This window comes from Symphodus melops, assembly GCF_947650265.1.
Source record: "Symphodus melops genome assembly, chromosome: 16".
NCBI classification, from domain to species: Eukaryota; Metazoa; Chordata; class Actinopteri; order Labriformes; family Labridae; genus Symphodus; species Symphodus melops.
In genome coordinates this window covers 2609941-2631984 of record NC_136706.1, presented here as the reverse complement: position 1 = coordinate 2631984, position 22044 = coordinate 2609941, and the positions used below count along the sequence as shown (strand labels likewise).

The 22044-nt window shown below is 42.6% G+C and overlaps 2 protein-coding genes across 7 annotated transcripts in view; one reads left to right on the top strand and one right to left on the bottom strand.

Annotated features, from left to right (window-relative positions):
* Window positions 1-14228, top strand: part of LOC306837564 (synaptic vesicle glycoprotein 2C-like) — a 35942-nt gene extending 21714 nt beyond the window's left edge. For all 6 annotated transcript variants that reach the window (XM_079365284.1, XM_079365280.1, XM_079365281.1 and 3 more), the window contains 10 exons: window positions 1132-1283; window positions 7206-7339; window positions 7991-8080; window positions 8193-8303; window positions 8391-8479; window positions 9477-9641; window positions 10418-10551; window positions 12072-12275; window positions 12388-12547; window positions 12959-14228. In XM_079365284.1, coding sequence (XP_079221410.1) covers window positions 1132-1283; window positions 7206-7339; window positions 7991-8080; window positions 8193-8303; window positions 8391-8479; window positions 9477-9641; window positions 10418-10551; window positions 12072-12275; window positions 12388-12547; window positions 12959-13142 — 1423 coding nt within the window. In that variant the 3' untranslated portion in view covers window positions 13143-14228. The remainder of the gene's footprint in view (window positions 1-1131; window positions 1284-7205; window positions 7340-7990; window positions 8081-8192; window positions 8304-8390; window positions 8480-9476; window positions 9642-10417; window positions 10552-12071; window positions 12276-12387; window positions 12548-12958) is intronic.
* Window positions 14229-16302: 2074 nt separating this feature from the next.
* Window positions 16303-21213, bottom strand: LOC306837565 (proteinase-activated receptor 3-like). The gene is made up of 2 exons (XM_079365285.1): window positions 21086-21213; window positions 16303-18939 (listed from the first exon to the last, which is right to left on the bottom strand). Exons 1-2 carry the CDS (start codon window positions 21150-21152, stop codon window positions 17864-17866), a joined length of 1143 nt encoding a protein of 380 aa, XP_079221411.1. The 5' UTR covers window positions 21153-21213; the 3' UTR covers window positions 16303-17863.
* Window positions 21214-22044: the final 831 nt, after the last annotated feature.

Here is a 22044-nt window from a genome sequence, read left to right as displayed (position 1 = left end):
TTGCAAAGTTGACCACGATCTGCGTGTCTCATTTTGTCCACCTCGTTACGTCTGTCTCCATAAGATGCCAACTCGAAGAGAAATCGGGGAGAAGGGAGAGTCTAGCTGCTTATTTGTCATATCGCACAAGTTTGGTTTTTAGGGAAACATGGGAGCAAAATGTACTTAAAGATTTTTCACTTCCTGAATGTATTGTATTTTGCAAAGGTCAGACAAATACAAGATTCATTAGCAGAAGATATCCGAACAAGAAAAAGGTCAGATTCGAATGAACATTGAGTTAATCAGTCAGATTTATTGGTTTATGTAACATTGATATTTTTCTCATAAAACAGGAGCCGTGTGCTCTCTCTCTCTCTCTCTCTCTCTCTCTCTCTCTCTCTCTGTACCTCACGCTCTGAATGCTTGAATTAGATGCAAACAGTTGAGGGAATATCGTCTGCAGACCATAATATTACAATCTGTTCAAGCTACAAACTTTATGAAGCTCGATGATCAAACTAAAAAAAAAATAAAAAAAAGGTGAGAAGAAAAGAGTGAGAGTCTTATATAATGGAAAACAGCAGAAACTGCTGTGGGATTGAATGGAGACTTGTTTGACACGATGCCCAGACTTTAGACCATACAGTCTCACTAACGTCAACGTCAATGTGGCCTCTGGAGAAGCATTCACATCATCATAACCTCCCCATCAATCAATCTAAAAAACAAGTCAACAAACACAACACAAATAACGGAAAATTACAAACACAGATCGACCAATCAGCAGACAGACGTCGTCAAACCTTCCTCCAAGGCCTTTCATTGATTTTTAAAATGGTTTATAGAAACCAGCTCCCCCAGACCAATTAAGCCCTCTTCTGCAGGAGCATTATGATAGCAGCATAGCTGAAAATATTTACTCCATTTTAACAGGCACTTCAGGCACACGCGTTTTATGCCTGGGTCACAGAGCAGAGAGACTGACAAACATGTTTCACATTCAGAGTTAATGAATTAAAAAAAGCAGCTTTTCCTTCTCTCAATGTTTCTCCGTGACCATGAATCTATCCTGACGTGTATTAATCCTGTTAAAGTGAAGGTTGAGAACTCAAGCACACAGCGCTAATAACACTACTCTTTCATTTGCAGGATCGGTGGAGCCGTGCCCATCGTGTTCTCGTACTTTGCAGAGGTTTTGGCCCGGGAGAAGAGAGGAGAGCATCTGAGCTGGCTCTGCATGTTCTGGATGATCGGAGGTATCTACGCCTCCGCCATGGCCTGGGCCATTATACCGCACTATGGTGAGTAACACAGCCATACCAACACACTGATGTGAGGTGAACAGATCTTTAGAGTCATCAGGGAGACAGTGGTTAAGTTCTGCTGATTGAACAAAACAAAATCCAATCAAGGGAAAATATAAATGTATGAAACGATGCACGTGTTATTCTTAATAACACTTATCCTGCGGCCGGCCTCAAACAGACCCTCGAAGGACGGACGGATTTTGCATTTTTCAGCACTGAACGTTGTCACCTGGCTTAAAAACACAAAGAGGACTGGAATACCAGCTTTTATGATGCCTGCACTCAGGGGTGAAGCAGCGTTTTTAAAAGGGCGAGTGTATGAGCGCATGAGTGTGGTCAAAGTGTGTGTTGCATGTTCCTTCCATGTTCCTTCTTCCACACGCCGGAAGACCTGGAAAAAGTTGTACTACGATTTTGCAAATAGTGACGATCTTGCAGGGTCCCTAACTACAAATGAATGCCTCTTGGGATTATTTCCCATCATGCACCTGGTGGGAATGTAAAACTATAACTGATATGCAGAAAAGCAAAAAGGAGGAGAAACTGGTGGAGGTGTGGAGATAGCAAGAATTCCTCTTTTCCACCTCCTCCCTTTAGTTCTATGATTGGAGTGCATGAGGAGGAAAAAGGTGGACAGAAATTGCTGGTCCTTGAAACCCAGAGAATAATGGTTCATTTTATACTCCCGGTCAGAACTCGAAATCTCACCTGGGAGCTCGCTAGCGTTCGCATGCTCATGAGGGATTTCAAGAGCCGCTGCAATTCTCTCCCACACAGGAGAGCACCCCGACTCGAACAGAACTCTGGTGATTTTTATTCCAACTTTGTGAATGTGTCTTTCGACTTTGAAATCAAAAGTGGTTCGGTGCGAGACCAGAACAAGTCACAGAGTAAGATGAAACAAAGACTTGAGGCACTCTGCTGTTATTCATTTACACTCTGCTGGGAAACCTGAAAACAAACAAAGGAGTCTTACTGGGGATCAAGGCCGGTCCAAGTCCTATAGCTCAGAAAACAGCCTTTTAAGCCTGGAAAAACTTCAATTCTTCTAGCAAGGGTGAATTAAAGTAGATATAAAACCTACAAAGTATATAATATCAATCTTTTCTATGCAGCATAAACACAATTAAATAATAATAATTAAAAAAAATGTTACATTTATATAGCGCTTTTAGAGGCTCAAAGCGTAGCTTCCATTTTTAGAGTTAAAGGAAGAGGAACTCTTCTCCAGCTGCTCAGATACAAACAGACTTATGATCTACAAACACACCTCAGACAGTATTCAGAGGCAGGATCTGGAGAGTGTGTAACGTGGCCAAAACGTCTCCAAATAAATCCGCTTTCAGCTTCACAGACTCCACCTCCAAACTGAAGCTTCCCACTGTCAGGAATCACTCGCATCACCAGTTTAAATATCACAGCGAATAGAAACGGCATTAAGTCGACAGAACGGCTCGGCTCTTCGCGACGCTCCCCACTGGAGTGATGCACATACATCGCAACGTTGCAAAACAATTCCCCATAGTCGTGAGGCTTAACTTAGAAACGGAGACCCTGCAGGGCGCTCGCAAATACAGAACAGGTGGCGGTGTGGGTGGAGGCTCCGACAATAACAGCGGGAGGAGAAATAACAAAGCATATGTCAACCTACACGGGGAAGATCCAAACTTGTTATTTTCACCCACCGCCAGTTTATCATTTCTAACTTCAAACTCACCAGAGAAAAAAACCCTTCAGAATCACATCGTTATTCACTTCATGTGGAAAAATGAAAGGGAGGGGGAAAAAAAGGAGGAAAACATTTTGAGACAGAAGTGGAGGATTATAGGAAGAGAAAAGGAGGCGTGTGAACAAAAACGAGCCGAAATGAAATCAGTGCAGTGTGGACGAGGAGAAGAGGAGCAGAGGAGGAGATTAGGAGGACAAGAGAGGGGGGAAGGAGAGGTGATTTATGTGGCCTGTGTCGGGGATAATGGAAAGGTGAAGGGATACAGCTGAAGGGGGAAATAAAGAGAGAAAGGAGGAGAAACAGTATTAAAAAAAGGAGGATGAGCGAGGAGGATTCTTTGTTTGGCGTTTTTAAGGCCACGTTGATCAGTGATAGTGGAGTTTGAGCCTGGATGTCTCCTGTGTCTGTTTTTCCCTGAGTGGGTGACTCTATAATGTTTGAGCCTCCGGTCGATTAAACGTTTATATCCGGAGGTGAGTCGCAACATCGAGAACAAACTTCCTTCTAACATGTGAAGAAAAACCCACACACAAGTGTTTCAAGAAGTAAGTTCCCATCTCGAAGCTCTCTGCACAGATGTGCGTGCGTCTCTCTCACTCTCATCACAAACTTTATTCATGTGAGCGAATGTGAGCGCCTCGGCTCAGGCTCATAATTGAGGTCAATTGATTAGACGCCAGTGTCCTAACACATTTTTTCTGCAGGACGCGGTGGTGTGTGGGTAATAGGTTCCGCCGCAGTGCTCTTTGCATTGACTGGTGGACAAAGGCCAGAGCACTGTGTGTGTGTGTGTGTGTGTGTGACTTTGTCTCTCTCCAAGATAAAAGAACAGTTAAATTCAAAGAAAATAGAATTGTGCATCCTTTTTGTGTAAGGTGCTTTTTTTTCTTGTATTCATTTCTGCCTCTGAGTTCATGCACATACCTTTGCTTTACGATTTCACAACGTAAAAGCCAAGGACAGAGCGTGTGTGTGTGTGTGTGTGTGTGTGTGTGTGTGTGTGTGTCATTTTGTCTCTTTTCAACATGAAGGAACTATTAGATTTTGAAACCATGTAACTGTGCATCCTCGTTTTTTAAAAGTGGTGTGTGTGGGGGTTTTTGTCGCAGTGTGTTCATTCAACACAAGCCAGTACAGTGCAGGCGTGTGTGTGTGTGTGTGTGTGTGTGTGTGTGTGTGTGTGTGTGTGTGTGTGTGTGTGTGTGTGTGTGTGTGTGTGTGTGTGTGTGTGTGTGTGTGTGTGTGTGTGTGTGTGTGTGTGTGTGTGTGTGTGTGTGTGTGTGTGTGTGCATTTTCTATGTGGGATTTCAAAAATAATGAAAAATCTTTTTTTGTTTGAATGTGAAAATGTTACAAGTGCTAGAGATGACAAAAAAAATAAAGTAGGAGGACAGTAAAGACTAAAAACACTGAGACATCAACAAGTCTAGACTTCAACGTCCCAAGACGTGACAAAAACATGAGGAATAAATATTAAAGATAACTGAGAGAAGAGAAGAGACGAGCAGAAGGAGAGCGGGTCCGTTTCATTCGGTGGTCTCCAGATGGAGTAAAGAGAATTTAGTGTGTGTGTGTGTGTGTGTGTGTGTGTGTGTGTGTGTGTGTGTGTGTCTGTGTGTCCCTGTGTGTTCATGTGATGTGAATGGTGACAGGTTGAGTCATGTTGATGTTGTGCGGCAGAGTTCCACTGCGGTGGTATGAAGCTCGGGTGGAGGGAGAGGGTGAGCTGTGATTTCTCTTTGGCGGTCTGATCCAGCAGCGGCGGCCCCCCTAAAACCCCCGTGAAGGGACTTACTGATGAAAGGTCCCAGCAGGTTCAGGTGTGCACATTGTTTGGAGGTGTGCACATTGTTTTGAACACTTGTTATAATTTTGTTGCGTTGACCTCAGAGGCTCGAGGAGACGACGGGGAGGTTGGTCTGAGGGTGGGAGACGAGTTTGAGAGTACGACAATGTGACTGAAAGGTGAAAGAAAAAAAAAGAGGTGAAATGTGTGCGTCGTTGAGTCTCGTGTATTTGTTGCAGCAAGGCGCTGTATTCTTTATGAATTCTTTTGCATGGGTGTGTTCATGCACATGCCTTGACTCTATGATTTCACTGCACTGAACACAAACCAAGGACAGAGCATGCACGTGTGTGTGTGTGTGTGTGTGTGTGTGTGTGTGTGTGTGTGTGTGTGTGTCTCAGCCGTGCTCGCTTACTGAAGAGTAGGAACATAAATCTTGCTGAGTATCTGAATCAGTCAGCCGTCCCCTCCAGTCCATTAAAGCTATAATCCCCCTAATGAGGTTTGTACTGGTACAGGCTGGAGCAGCCCCGCAGGCCCCACACACACACACACACACACACACACACACACACACACACACACACACACACACACACACACACACACACACACACACACACACACACACACACGCACACTCACACACCAGTTCTCTGTCCATGAAAACCTACTTTTCGTGATACAGTTTACAGATTCTGTAAATGAATTTGAGCCCGCATGGTCACATGACACACTTAAAGCGCTCCGTCACATGTTGTTACTCGCACTGAGCTTGTTGATCGATGGCGTGCTGGGACTCCTGTGGAGACAAAAAAAACCAAACTAACATGTCAGATATTTTCGTGATTAAGCAGATGTTCTCCTTCAGCAGAGAAAAAGGCAAAAGACTGTGAAGATTGCAGCAGACGAGCTGCAAGCTTGAACAATTTCCTCAAACAGTTTTAAAAAGCACTTTAAATCTCATTCAAAAAAACATTATTTTTAAGACTAATCATTTCTGAAACAGTTGCATGAAATGTAAGACTTGACCAGTCAAAGCTTCATGTTGTTTGGGGAGCTTTTCTCACTTTATAACGAGCCTCCGAGGACTCGTTTCAAAGCTGTGTTGTTGTGGATCGCACGCAGGCGGCCATTGTTAAGTTTAAGAGCAACACCTGTGCTTTTATTTAAACACAATAAAACGCCTGCTGTAAAAAGAGTCTCATTAAAGTCAAAGACATTTTTAACAAAGTGCATTGTTTTATTTTGTGTAATAGCTTCTCACACACACACACACACACACACACACACACACACACACGCACAAATCAGGTCCATGGACATGTTTTGGGGTTCGGAGTTTTTAGGGTTTGAAACTACGACTAAACTTTGATTGTAATGACGACTTATAGAAAGAACATCAGGCTATAAAAGAAATGCATCATGAAAAGGTTATTCAAACAGCCATTTTACCAGAACCTGATGAACACATACTTCAGAACAACACGGTGTAAAAACACAACATGTCATCTGGTGTTGAAAGGCGTTCAAGCCCTTAAACGTGATTCCAGTTACCTTACCTTCGCTCTTCCTGTTCGATGTTTTTCTCCTTCAGCTGATGTTTCTTCACTGACTGCCTTTCCGCCCTTTTGGGAGTAAAGCCTTTAAATGCAGACCTCTCAGGATCCAAACCGGGAACAAAAGGCCTGTAGCTCTGTGTCTCTCTCCATGGTGCTGAAATGCTCAAACTTACAATATTTAACGTCTTTGGTCCAAGCAGCAACCTCCAGTGAAGAAAAATGAAGCCAACGTGAAGGTGGAAAAAAAAAAACTGCAGCTCCTCAAGTGTCCACAGGAGGCTGGCTACAAAACCCGAAGGATCCCTCCTGAGGTCCCTCATTAAAATCACAACTTTAACAGTAGAAATAAACAAGTTTACAGCCTGGAACAAAAGGGGTTTAGTTTCATCTCTTACATTAAATCTCCTTTTTTAAAGGACAGTCAGGCTGAAGCTGCAGCATAGACAGTGAAAGATGTGCATCTATCAACAACCGTAATATTCACACCTCAGTAATATAAGAACATTTTACACAGAGGGAGGAATGGTTCCTTTTCTCGTCTCTGTTGGCGTTGATAAAGAGATCCCAGTGAGAGAACGACCGAGAGACAAACAGAGAGAGAGAGATTAAAGACAGACAGTGAGCGCTGACTCCGGAGTATTAGCTGACCTGCAGGTTAATTAATTTCATAAACTTAAAGAAATCATCATGAATGTTTGTCGATACCTTTTAAAACATAAAACCTGCTGCCTTCGAGCTGAACTTGAGCGACCAGAAGACACATTAGTAACTGGATTGAACTCTGGCTCGATGCGTTATTTCCTGATTTTATGTGAGTGTGTTTCTCTCTCTCCGTGCAGGCTGGAGTTTCAGCATGGGATCGGCCTACCAGTTCCACAGCTGGAGAGTGTTTGTGGTGGTGTGTGCGCTGCCGTGCGTGTCGGCCGTGGTCGCTCTCACTTTTATGCCTGAGAGCCCCCGCTTCTACCTGGAGGTAAGAGAGAGAGACGCACAGCATTGTGACGCCAGCAGCAGCTCTATTATGACTGTTAATGGCTGTGATAAGGATTCTTGGAGACATCCGAGAAAATATCAAAACCTTTGTGACTTCAAATTAGCCTGCAGGCAGATAGATGGCTGCTTATTTATCACGGAGCATCTTTGTGTTGAAGCAGAGGTTTGTGGTGCCTCCCTGACGTGTTGAGCTGTCCTAGGTGTTAAAATCATAGACATACTTAAAGCTGCTTTTCTGTCTTTAATACCTCAGTGATGATCATGTGGTCATATTTATTGCTTTATTGACTGATGTTGCTTGATGAGTACTCCAGAAAGCTGCTCAGAAATGTGTGGGAAAAAAAATAGTTATTTTAATCATAAGCAAAGATGATCCCATCTCTCCTCTCCTCCTCTCCTCTCCTCTCCTCCTCTCCTCCTCTCCTCCTCTCCTCTCCTGTCATCTCCTCTCCTCCCTTCCTCTCCTCTCTCCTCCTCTCCTCCTCTCATGTCAAACCAAATCTGAGTAACATTATTGAAGTTAAAACCCAGTAAACGGCTCAGCAGGTTTGATAACTTCAGCCTCTTCAGGTTTAGTTGAAAGCTCCCGATGTGTTCGCACGAGCAACATTGAGTATCTGTCCATCTCTAGATGGGTAAACACGACGAGGCCTGGATGGTGCTCAAACAGATCCATGACACCAACATGCGAGCCCGCGGAGAGCCGGAGAGAGTCTTCACTGTGAGTACACACACACACACACACACACACACACACACACACACACACACGCAGGTCGTCCTCGCTGCTGCAGTGCCATCCGCAGGTGACAGATCAGTGTCTCCCCCTGCAGGTGAACAGGATCAAAATCCCCAAACAGCTGGACGAGCTGGTGGAGATGCAGAATGAGTCAGCCAACCCGGTTCTCAAGGTCCTCTTCAAGATCAAGGCTGAGCTCAGAGGAGTGAGATGCTGTTTTTACTTGTTCCAAGCTGTTTAGGTTGAGTTACTTCAGTTGAGTAAAAATGTTTTTTTTTTCTTTTTCTTTCAGATCTGGAAAACTTTCATGAAATGCTTCGACTACCCGGTGAAAGACAACACTGTAAAACTGGCTGTCGTCTGGTTCACTCTGTCTTTCGGGTGAGACGTCTTTTCATCTCCTTTTTTTTTTTTTTTTTTTGAATGTTATTCTTGCTCACTGTCTTCATGTTAAATACGCCCTGGGCGATACTGTGCAGAGTTACTCTCCAGCTTCACATCGGTGTCAGTGAAGTGTTGAGCACTGATGCTGCTTCACTCGTGTCCTCCTGATGAATGTTGACAGGTGAGATTGGAGAGAGAGAGAGAGAGAGAGAGAGAGAGAGAGAGAGAGAGAAGCTATTAGAGTGAAGGTGTCATCCTGCGTTCCTTCAGCTGGCTGCTTTAATGAAATACAATACGAATGTGTCGGAAAGTTTTAGCCTTAAGCAGAATCTTTTGAAAAAGAGACACAAAAGCGTTTGTGTTAAGCTGCAAACAAAGTCATTTATTAAATGATATTACAGCAGGCTGTTTGAGGTTGTGTTTCTATCTTCACCAGAGACGGTCGTGGTCTTTGGTGACACATCGTGTTCTCAGGTCGTCCGTCCTTCTGACCTTATGACGGCCTTTTTGTGAATGCGTTATCTCAGAAAACAAGTGGAGGAAATGTTCACTTTGACTTCAGGATGAACAGATTTATATTTGGTCAGCTGAAGGTTTGAGATGGAATCAATTTCTCAAAACATTTTTCCACAACAAAAGAAAAAAGTTGTGCTACAGTTCTACACAAATGATGATGATGATCTTCTACAGCCTGAGCCTGTATATCTGCAGGAGGGGAAGTGTCAGACAGCTTTTCGACTGGTGAACCAAAGCAGGGGGAGATGTGTGTCAGAAGTGTCAGTGGACAATACTTTTCTATGTTCAGGACAAAGATGTGCCTACAGGGGGCGCCAAAATGAACACAAACCAGAATTTGCAAATAAAAGACAAATTTAGAAATGTTTTGATCAAATTCGTCTCGGAGGAAGAAAATAATTACAGCGTTGTTCAAACTGAGTCCTTCTGTCAGACGTGGTCAGAGACGCCATGTTTTTAAAGATGTTTGTGTGTGCAGGTTTTACGGACTCTCTGTTTGGTTCCCGGACGTCATCAAGCACCTGCAGGCCGACGAGTACGCGTCCAGAGTAAAGCTCCACAACAACGAACGCATCGAAGACTTCACCTTTAACTTCACCCTCGAGAACCAGATCCACAGAAACGGGGCCTTTTTAAACGACAGGTACGAAAAACTTCTTCTCCCATTTTCACTTTTTCTGACAGTGACAAGTAAAAAAAAAAACGATCTTCGATGTTGTGATCCAAACATGTGAGCCTCCCCGTGCACACTTCTGGGGTTAAAGCGTCTTTTCATGCATTGCAGCACTATTCTTCATTCCCGTAAACAACACACAGCAGCCACTAATATTAATCCTCCCTCCTTTATCTCCTGCACAGCCAGGAAATTAAAAGCCTTATCTCTCTTTCTCCTCTCTTTCCATCCTTCTTTCTCCCTCCGTTTCACCCGTAAACACACACACACACACACACGTCTTTTCCTGCTGCTCCTGCTTATGATTCTCTCTGATACAAAAGGCCACAGAGAAGATGCATCGACACGTTCACGTTTGTTCTTTTCCTTCCTCGCTGCAGACCAGAATGCACCTTTTAATAAGAGAGTGAATCAAGACCAGAAGCACGATGCTGTGCGAAGCAGCATGCAACAAGCGTCTGCAAACTCTGAAAAGTTCAAGTTGAACGTAACAGTTTGCACTTCAAATATACAATTTATCATTATGTTATTGTAGTCACAGCAAGGACTCTCATCGAGTGATAAGACTGATTGTTAAATGACAGCAGGATGTGTTTAAGTCTTGTTTTGTCCACAGGGGGGAGACAAAATCAAAACAAACCAAACGTTCCTCAAAGGAGCTTTAAGGCTGCTTCTTCGGCTTCATTTTTTCCACCCCGCACGTTGCCTCTTGCCTCCATCTCTTACGTCTCTCCTTCATTTTCCAGGTTTATTAGTATGAAGTTCAAGGCGGTAAAATTCATCGACTCCTCTTTTATTAACTGCTACTTTGAAGACGTCTCCTCCGTCGGCTCCTCCTTCACAAACTGCACCATCGTAGACTCCTTCTTTTACAACACGGGTGAGTGTCCTCCGCCAACCAATCGCCTTCGATCTTCTTATACGTCACACATAAGTCTCGCTCAGCGTCTGTGTGTCTTTCTGACACTTCATTTTCGGTCTAGCGTTCAAGCTTCTGGCTAAAGGGGAATAAAGCTGCAGCATTTATGGCTTTGCTTTTATGCCACTAAATTACTGCTTGACCTCTCTGGCCCTGCACAGATTGCCTTTCTGAACTCAGGCGACTGTGGTTAACAGAGAAACTGAGCCAGTCTGAGCTGCAGACTCGTGAAAATGGAAATATATAACTAGAAAAACACTCCTGGGTTAATGGCTTTTATTCAGCGCGTTGTTTTCCAGACACCGAGGTGCATCAATATGATTCTTATGTGCAGCTACATTTAAATTAGATTTCTCTTTTTTACTTGCTGATTCATGTGTAACAAATCTATCAGCTTTCAAAACATCCAAGTGTTCCCAGCTTGTGTGCTGCTGTCTAATCATTTTGCTGCTGATACAAACACAGGCAGGATGTTCAGAGAGAAACTGCAGCTGATTCAGACCATGTGGGAGCACCGGGTGGAAAATAAAAAAATATTTCCCCACAGCGCTCGGGGAAAAGAGCTGAACATGGAAACAGTAAGGGCACGTCAGGTTGCTGGTAATGCCCCCTGGGAAATGCAGTCTCTTTGCCCGCGGCAGTGTGCCTCTAGAGAGCGGAGGATAAAGACAAACGAGGAGAGACAGACGGAGGGAGGGGGGGCAGAGGTGAGAGAGGAGGAGGTTCTCTCTCCGACACAGCTGCTGGAGTTTATTAATAAACCTTTCCTTTTATAAGGACAGAGAGAGAACTGGTACTTGAACTACGCAGAATATACACATGGCACCACATGCATGTAGTTAAGAATGAACAACCAGCTGAAAGACGTCGGTCAGTAAATGTAGATGGACTCAAAGCAGGTCACACCTGATGGTCAAGGCTGATATTTAAAGTGTCCATCAGCATTAATAAAACCTATTCACACGCACGCGCTGACAAAGCAGGAGGAGAAACTTGGAGTTAAGTGTCTTGCCAGACGATTTATCAGACAGGCGTCTGCAGGAGCTGGGGATCGAACCCCCGACCAGAGATGACCGACAAAATGTGATTTAAATTTCTGCCACTTTTTCACCATATAAAGTCTGTTATCAAAGCAGGAAGTCAGGGGCCTCACATATCGAAATTATTCAAGGGGTAACAAATTCTGCAAGTTGAGTCAACGGCCTTTTTTTAACACATGCATCGGGTTGAGAAGTTTTATAGTCTGTCCTTAGGCTACCAATAAGATAAAAAAGACTGTATTTCCTTGTGATTTATAACACTGTAAGCTTTAGCAGCAAGAAGAACAGAAGCCAGAGCGTTAAGTCCCTGAAACAACAGAATAAAAAGGGATACGCTATTTTGGAGATTGTACAGTAAACCAAGCCTTAACGATATGAAATTCATCCTCGTGCATCATTTAAACAGATTGAAAACTGAACTCTCATCTTCCACGTTTACAGACATCGACGACTCCAAGTTGACGAACTCGAGGGTAATCAACAGCTCCTTCCATCACAACAAGACGGGCTGTCAGATGACGTTTGACGACGATTACAGCGCCTACTGGGTCTACTTCGTCAATTTCCTCGGGACGTTGGCCGTGCTGCCTGGGAACATCGTCTCCGCACTACTCATGGACAAAATAGGACGCCTCAGCATGTTAGGTACGGTATAATATCCCCTCAGGTTATTGTCAGATTTTCTTCTTCTTTGGGGCCATGCGTAATGTTGTTGTATTTCCTGAGTCTTTCTTTGACGTGGCGTTGCGTCCTGCAGGAGGCTCCATGGTGCTGTCGGGCATCAGCTGCTTCTTCCTCTGGTTCGGCACCAGCGAGTCCATGATGATCTTCATGCTCTGTCTCTATAACGGCCTCAGCATCTCTGCCTGGAACTCGCTGGATGTGGTCACTACTGAGCTCTACCCGACAGACAGGAGGTAGGTCACATGACCTGTCATGAATGAACGGCAATTAAAGCTTTTCAGTTGACTGGCGTTCACACCTTTACCTTATCTTATCAGGAACATGGATTTATAGATGATATGAATACTGAAGGAGTGCTTTAAGAATGGCTTTAATAGTAAGTCTGCACACCAATGATCCTCATATAAGTCAGTCATTTAGTCAGTAATACATCAAGTCAGATCCTGTTTAGTGGTCATACCATTTCTCTTATTTCTCTGAAACAACTAAATTATTAAAACATGATTTTAAGGTTTCAAAGAAGGCTACGTGTTGGAAATGTAGAGCATAGCAGCGATTACTTAAAGTTCCCAGGGGACAAAACGAAATAGCAACACCTGAGCCTCTCCCTTTTCTTGTGTGTCCTCGGCCTTCTTGTTTTTCAGGGGGACAGGTTTCGGCTTCTGCAACGCGATGTGCAAGCTGGCAGCCGTGATGGGCAACCTGATCTTTGGCTCGCTGGTTGGCATCACCAAGGCCATCCCCATCCTGCTGGCCTCGTCTGTGCTGGTCTGCGGCGGGCTGGTGGGGCTCCGGCTGCCAGACACACGAGCCAACGTCCTTATGTAGACCTCAGCACGTCGCAGTATGTTGTTTATCAGGTATTCACTCAGCGTACTGAAGAACCATTGTGGACTATAATTTACCAAAACATCGCTGAAATAAGCACCGTAATTATTGTTTGTTCAACATTCATTACAGGACAAGTGATTATTGTTTATTTCTGAGTAGAATACCTGATAAATAATGAAGTATAAGTAAATGCAGTTTAACTTAAGATGAGCTGTAGATATAAAGACTTATTGGACTACAATCAAAGGTTAGAAGTGTCGATGTCTGGTGGCAATTAGCCCGAAGCATCTGACAGGAGTCACTTCCAAAATCACCTGTCATATTTAGCTTCAATAAAGTCGGTATATCAGCAGCTCATGCAACACTCAAATGCACATGTCACTGCTGCAGAAGGTCCAAACATCCCGATCCTAATCCTGCTGAATCGTGCTCAGATTAAAGGAAGAGTTTCACATTAAAGTAGAGCGAAAGCTAAAAATGTCTTTAAAGAAACACACGAGTTGTAAACAGCAACTAATCTTATCAAACTCGCTGTTCAACTATCTTTTAAAGAACAAATCATTTGATAACAGTTGTCTCTGTGATTTCTTTTTCGATCTGTGTCTGTATTATTTATTAGTAAATTATTTTTTATGTATGTTATTTATTGCTGTGAGGACATGCTTTATCATTTGTCGATTCAAGATCCTCCTCAGTTTCCGTTTCTGCTGCCTAAAGGTCGGTGAGGTTCAGACCTTTTGCAGCACTTTCCAAGAATGACAAGGCCATAGGAAAAAAATCTCAACGGTGTAGTAGAGTAGTGAAAACCGGCAACTTCAGCAGCTACATTTCTAAAGTGAAAAGAAGTTTACATTTTCTGCTTTTACATTAAGAGACTTTTGGGATTGGAAACCTTTTGTCTGAATGCCTCCTATCTTCCTCTCTTGTGTCTGTGTCGTGTTCGTCCCGTGGCGCCAAGCTCACCATGAAGGGCTTCGCTTTTCGTTTGCAATCTGATCTGTCAACAAGAATTTATACTCTGCTGTTATCATCTGATTTCCCCCATGTTTTTTTTTTTTTTTTTTTACTTTCTGTAACGGTTTCTTTATTGTGTCTTGTCATCCAGTCTCGTCCTCTTGCTCTGTTTATCTCCTCTCGCCTTGCTGCTGCTCCCTCCAAAACTCAAAGGCCTTTCTCAGATGTCGTGCCTCTCTCTCTCTCTCTCTCTCTGTCGAGCCCGTCTCTTCTTCCAAATCTTGCTGGAAGCTTTGCTGCTCTGTCCTGCTTTCTTTTGGTTATCTCATCTCTTCAAACTGCAGGGTGCATGAACATGTGTGTGTGTGTGTGTGAGTGTGTTTGAACGTGTGTGTCCAGACAAACCCTTATTAGATGCAGTGATCGTCGCTGAAAGTTTTGTTAAAGTCTATACCAAGGAACTTGGAGGATTTGAAACCCGTGCTTCAGTGAAATTAAAAGCCATGCTTAAAGGATCATTTCACCCAAATCCCAGAAAAACCTGCAGAGGAACCATTGACGTCAGTGTGTGAAGTCCTTTGGAGAAGATGGATATCCATACGAAGAATTGTGCCAATTCATTAGATAGTCGTTGAGATATTTCAGTATAGACATTGATTACAGATTGTTAGAGATTAGTGTTTTGGTAATCAGTATGCTGGTTACTTTTAGATCATTCAAAAACAAAATCAATGTATAAATATGTAAAAAAAAAAAAAAGATATATAAACAAAAACAGTTTGTGAGACAAAAAAGAGACAACTTTCAATGCTGACAGGGCAAAAAAATAATTTAACAGACAGAAAACTTGACAGAAAAAAACAAATGTGTCAGGAGGTGTAACTTGAGTTGAAATATAAAATGTGTTTTTTGGGGGGATTTGGGTGAAATGAGCCTTTAAAAACCTCTTAATGAACGCGACTCTTGCTGCTACGATGTAATTGTTTCGATGTTTAAATGCATAAGGGAATTTGTAAAATAATCTCTGTGACTTGTTCTTTTCTGGAGAAAATTTAATCACACAAAAGAGTTAACACAAACGTGCAGTGCTGTTCATTCCAGTCACTTAAATTCTCCTTTTCTGGAAAACCTATTTGTGCAGCACACAACCGTCTACATGCAGCTTTTCCTTCTTTGACTAAAGGGAACTGTTTCCAGATATGTCTCTGCTTTATTTCTGCCTGTCTGTATCTTTCCTCCACCCAACACCTGAGCCGAACACACTGGCTCTGCGTCACTGTTTCCAAACACAAATCCTGCATGTTTGTTACTGAAGTCCTTCTCTTGTGTGTGCTTTTTCCCATTTCGGTGTGTTCTCTGTTCCTCCGTGAGCGGGAAACAGAAGTGATTTCCGGGTCAAAAGTGAATGTATCATTCTCGTGTGTCGTCAGATTCGTTATGGACAGATTAAAGGTTGTTGTTAGAGGCTGTGCTAGTGGGGAGAAGGCTGTATGTACATGGTGTTTAACAGCAGGGGAGGTCGAATCTGCATCAGGAAGGTTTTCCAGTTATTACAGTAAATTGACTGTTTAGGTTGGCTGAAGTAAAAAGCTTCAGATTTGAAAACCTCTGCTGTGTAATCTCTGTGTGGAAGTGTGTGTAAAAAAAAAAAAAAAAACCTGTCCTTGATATGATTTATTTTTCATAAGAAAGACTCAAGTGAATGCAGTGTATAGTTGGATTCCTCTGGTGTCTCCATATTGAATAAAAAGTTTCATTTGAAAAGCTGTGGGACATTTTTTTTTTTTAATTCATTCATGTTGCACCAGCAGATGGCGCCATTGATGCAGAATTCACAAAGACTTGCTCCAAAGGTTTGACTGTCCATATCCAATGCATGATACACTAAATTAAAAATTTAAATGAATTTTCTGAACAGTTTTATCCACTTGAGTAGGACAGAGAAGATGGCCGCCCATGAGAGAAATCAAAAGGAAGGATGAAGACCCCTGCAGGCGGCCTTGGGAGACCCTGTTAGCCTGACATCAATATTAAAATCCGGAGTTTCTCCAGTTTGAATTATAAACCTAAACCTTTCAAAGCCGATAAAGTTTCTAAATCTAATTGAAGTGTGATAACATGTGGCTAAGAGAAAATGCTAAATGCTAATAAAGTAGCACAAGGACAAATGTTTAAATGGAGCCACAAAGCAGCACACAGAGGGTGTGTCGGATGTCAAAGTCCTTTCTTTTATTAAGCTGTATAGGTCATTATGAATATCATAAAAAGGGTGACATCATGCCACACACAACTCAATAAAGTCCACGTCTTATCTGAGATTCAATGACGTCAAACTACGGAAGCCCAAAGCAGACATGCAGCCTAACGTTTGATTTACTTCTTTTCCCCTGATAACAATGAATTTTAGATTTCTTCTGTTTCTCTATTTCGTCATTTCGGGATAACAGATTTTTTGGCAACCTAGAAAGCACTGTGATTGGCCAGACCCTGACATGCCACGCTGTCATTGCCCACACTAATGAGCTGAGTCCTATTTCTATGTTTGTGTTGTGTTGCTCAACTCAGTGATGACAAGATAAATGTGTTGAGATCTCGTAAAGCAATCTGAAATGACTCGACAGAATAAATATGTTTGATGTATGGTCACTTTGGGCTTCCATATCACACCGACTGCAAACCAAGAGTTTAATAGTGAACACTCAGAACTTGAAGATGTTCCTGTTGCTAACCCTACACAAGTTTTTCTTTCCTTTGTTGAGATTTTTCTTTCCGATATCTCTGTAAAATTAATTCCACTGGAATATTTAGAATCGATCAGCTGATTCTGACATGTTTTCCACACAGATGAAGTCGGTTATAGGGAAACTATTGTGTGTGTGTGTTTTCCACTGAAGTTTGAATGTGTGTCACCCCTCATCCTGTCACAACCTTGGCAGGAAATGCCAGCACACTGAGGGAGGGGTAACAGGGGCAATTAAGTTAGTTCCTCTCTTTGGAGGGTCAGAGGAAACGCTCACACTTCTAAAGATAAATACAGCTGAACGTATCATACAGTCGAAGTGCTAAATTATGAGGATTACCAGGTCGACAAAAAGTCGATACTAAACGTGTTTGGGGTCTCAGAAGGTGACCTGTTTGTTTTTGATGACGTGTGTGTGTGTGTGTGTGTGAACCTACTAACATACAAGCAGCAATGAGTCCCTTAGCAAACAATTCATCCACCTGTCGGAAATTCCCTTAATAAGATTATAATGAATCGGTTATAAAACAAAAAAATCCCCACCCCAAACCGGAACAGACAAACAAGCTATAGAGACCGAAACTGTTTTATTTTAAGCAGCTCTATTTATTTATTCTGCATTGGTTTCATTTTCAAAAACAGAAGTCTTGACAAAGTTTGGATTATTTGATCAGTAGACATCACAGTTTAACATGTAATAATAATAATAATAATAATAATAATAATAATAATAATAACAGGAATACAAAAAGACTTTCTATACTTATAGTCATCTATCAATAACATAAATGCTTCACCAGGAAGACTTCTCAGTATCAGTATCTTCAGTATAAAGTATATACATTGCATCTCATTAACCATCTCTCTGTCACAGAGTCACACTCACTTCAACAAGTCATAAATATGTCAAAGGTCTTTTTGCGTTCTCTTTGGATTCCAGCCACAGAGAAACTCCCACTCCCACATCTGCTGCAAACTCTAAATCAAAGTCAGATTTTTTTGGGTCACAGTTATCGGCCTTCTCTCAGAGAGAAATGCTCAACGTTTTACCTTTAAAAGGCCTGAAGTAGAGGCTGGATCCTGCAGACTTGGACATGAGCAGAAAGAGGAAGGGGTCAAGGCAGGCATGGACGCAGCACAAACACACTGCTGCTTGAAAATAGACGTACAGACTTCCCGTTCCATCTGCAAATAGCTGCACATAATGGAGGAAGTGCAGAACACCAGCAGGGGTGAAACAAAGCAGGAAGATGCCAAACACCAGAGAGCTGGCTTTGATGTATATCGCCCAATCATTGTGCGATCGCTGCAGCTCGCAGATTATCCGGGCAAAGCAAACAACCGTAACCACGAGAGGAACCAGGAGGCCAAAAACGGTTAAAAACAGGTTGTAGTAAAGCAGCAAGCCATGGGAGTCGTAGTCCAGAGGTAGGACATCATGGCAGGTCATGCGGCCCACCTCAGGGAGCCAATAGCTTTGCTGCACAATGAGTTCAGGGACAACTGCGGCGCCAAACACCCCCCACACGGCGAGGCTGACGCACGCCGTGTACATCCTCTTGGGGAGTCTTTTGTACATGAACGGGTGCACCACGGCCAGGTAGCGCTTGATGCTGATGCAGGCCAGCGTCTGGGCCGAGCAGTACAGGTTGCCATAGAAACAGGCCGTGACCACTCGACAGGCGGCCTCCCCGAGCACCCAGTGGTTTCCATGGAGATGGTAGTGAGCCTTGAAGAACAGGGAGAGGAGGAGGAAGAGGTCGGAGACTGCTAGGCTGCTGTAGAGGATGGCCGAAGACACTTTTCTGATTTTGGTGGCGAGCATGCACAAGATGGCGGCATTGGCCGGGACCCCAACAGTAACGACAAGAACATATATTGCAGGGATGATCCGCGTGCTCAGAGCGCCAAGGAGGTACTCCTTTGTGCTGTTGCTTAGAGACCGCAGTGCTGGAGGGGAGTGAGCTGAAACGGGCGCCTGTGTCCCGTTTAGGACGAGAATAACGCTGGCCTGAGGGTTCGGGACTCCTTTAAAAGTTCTGGGCTCGACGACAGAAATCTCAGAACTATTCCTCCTGTGCACTTTAGTCCTCTTTTTCCCTGCAAGGAAAACAACAACATGCAAAAGGTCAGGATAATCTTTGAACGTGAGAAAGACCTTTGAGAAACTCAAAGAATTATTTATTCAAAAATGGTTTCAAAGTTGTGTTTGTCTGTGATGTTTTTAAAAGTAGTATTCCCTCAGCGCTCCGTCCGCACACACCCCCTCCCCTCTGTGCTCCCCCAAAAGCCACGCCCCTCACTCACACGCATGACCGCCACTGGTCCATTGTTTGCATTGTGTAGAAACTACGTCATCTCACGTCTCATTCAGCGATTAATTAACACTAAACTTTATCTCAATGCAGGAAAAAGAAAAACTTGACTTGTTTTACAACTTACAACAAACAACAACATATTTACATATTTAAACTCCGTCATCGGCTTTGAGTGTGAGGGAAGAGAACGAGCAGGGAGGCGTGTGATTGGTTCATCATGATTTTACCTCGTGGCAGACATTGGTCAGTTTTTACAGACTTACAAACTGCCACAGATTCTTTGTTCCTTTCTCAGAGAACGGGAGTTATTAATTTCTGTCAGGACCTAAAGACATATTCATCCACATTCTTATAAAGTTGGTGTGGAGAAAATGACGAACCCTGCCTTTAATTGTTCATCACATTTTAGGATGCTCCATTATTCTGGATGTAGTTTCTGTGATTTATCTCTTGTTAGAAAATTAAAAGACTAAAAAAGACAAATAGTAAAAACCACATCAAATCTTTATAAAAGTATTAATTGTGTCAAAACTTAACGTCCTATTATATCAAACTTTATTGAGAATAAATGGGAGACTTTTAGTGAAGTGAAAGTAAAAGTACAGAAACCCAATGACAGCAGGAGGTGCAGAATGACTCAGCTCCAATTGTCCCAGTTTAGACGTTTGAACTTTGACTCTGCTTTCAGCTGCACTTCACCACCTACCAGTCTTAAATGTAGAGTTCATTACTGTGAACCTTTAAAGCAGCTGACTGCCAGTGAACTGGTCACACCTGAGCTCCTAAAGCTGAACGGAGTGTTTGCATGAAGCGCAGCACGTCCTTCCTGTCTCTACGACAACAGTTTGTTGACGAAGGTCGCTTCATTCATTTTTTTAGCAGCAAAGAGGAAGTGGGTCAACGATAGGCCTACGACCTGTAGGCGGTAAAGATACACGGACTGTTTTATTTTTGGAGGAGAGCGTCAGAGACTTCAACAAAACCTTTCTGAAAAGTTGTTCAGCTTGAGCGCTCGGAGTGGCTCTGCTCTTTTTCTCCTTTCTGTCTTCAACACTATTAGAAACGATTCAAACGAGCGCGAGGTGGACACACAGAGATTATTACAACGTTTGTAACAGGACTGTTGCCAAACAACCAAAACAAAGTTCTCCCAGATTCACGTGATTAGTCCCATATAAGTTAAGTCTTATTGGTTGTTTGAGTCAGACCTGGTCAATGTATTTTTCTAAACTAGAATACAAAAGAAGTTGCTGGAAGACGCAGCTCAGACTCTAATTTATTCAAAGGAGCATTTCAATATAAAATTGTTGAGCTAAATATTTTCTTTGAATTAAACCACATAACATACTGCAGCTTTAAAGCAAAATCATGTCTTGGTTTTAAAGTTCATTTATGCTGTTTTTCTTGATAGTGAAAAAATGTCGATTTATTGATCTAACCTTTTCTGGAAACATTTATTCATTTTTAATGTTGAATGGCGTGGAATCTGAATATAATGATTGATTTTTATTTACATATCTGTGACTCAATACTGGTTTACAGTTACTGAACTACAGACTAACAGCTCGTTCAGCACTGATTTGATTATTCCCTCAATATTGATATTTCGTAATGATGCCATCATATCCGTTGTTGTCCAACCATCAGTCGTGAGGTTTAAATTCTAATGAAACTAAATGTGTCATAGTGCAGAATTGTGTAAAATTGAATCAGTGAATCACCAGTGTGCAGGTCGAAGCGTGTTGTTATAGATTCATCTGAAGGAACGTTAACTCAGAAAACTAATAAAACCACCTCAGAGCTGTCAGCAAACACAACACAGTTAAATTAGAAGAAAAAAATAGGACACAGTCAGGATCGTCAGAGCGAGTTTAAATGATCAGTCGTTTCTTAAATAACGTGAAGAAATATTAAAAAGAATCTCTTACCTTTCTTCTGAAGTGTAACACTCAGACAGAGGAGCAAAACAAGGAGGAATAAAAGACGTTTCCCCATTGTGCTTATCGAAGAACAGTTGTAAACTCAAAAAAACAAACCTCGCTCTCTCCTCTCTCTCCTTCACATTTCCTCTCTGCTCAGAGTCACCTCGGCGTGCCACCACTATAAGTCACAAACCCCTCCCCTTAAGACACATGTTCTCTGATTAAGAAGGAATGCAGGTCGATGTTTGAGCACGCACACAGTGAACCTGTGAATGTAAACGCCCCCTCACATCACTGTTATTGCACCACGCTGTGTTTTATGAGCTTCAGAGGTGACACGTGGAGAAAACACTGCGTGCTATGTGCTTTCTTTTCTTCCTCTCTAAAATTCACCTCAAAGTCGTGTAGTGTTATTTACTTTCATGCAACCTCTTGTTCAGACTCTAGTTCACATGGAAACATCTGATACGTTAATCTGCACATTTGGAAAATTCAGGATATCTCAGCCTGCAGGGATGTTTGGTGACGTTTCAAGCAGGAAAGGGGCCACAGGGAGAGATGGGAAACATCTGTCTGAAGATGATAAGCCTGTCTGAACACGAGCATTTCTGTTTAGTCTGCACTTCCTCTTTATTTTGTCCTTTAAACATAGATATGTTCGTCATGTTCTGGTTCATAAGACCGTTAGGGAGTCAGACATTAAAAATATGAAATGTGCTCACAGACTGCTCAAATTAGTTGTATTTTTCATCTCACATCAACTCTGTTTGTGTAGCACTTTATTCACTTACTGTAAACCAGATCTATACGGCTACAAATAAAGTTTACTGTTCTCTTTTTACATTTAGTGAACAGGAGATCAGACACATTTTAAAAAGTGCAAACAGAGCGACAAATAAAAGTAAGAATAGAAATAAGATTAGCACGTTCGAGTTCAGGAAAGCTGCCGTAAAAGGTTTTTAACT

Excerpts from the sequence above, each read along its gene's own strand:
- LOC306837565 (XM_079365285.1), bottom strand. The coding sequence starts at position 21,152 with ATGGGGAAACGTCTTTTATTCCTCCTTGTTTTGCTCCTCTGTCTGAGT. Across the intron at positions 18,940-21,085 it reads TGTTACACTTCAGAAGAAAG|GGAAAAAGAGGACTAAAGTG; the intron begins GTAAGAGATTCT and ends TTTTCCTTGCAG.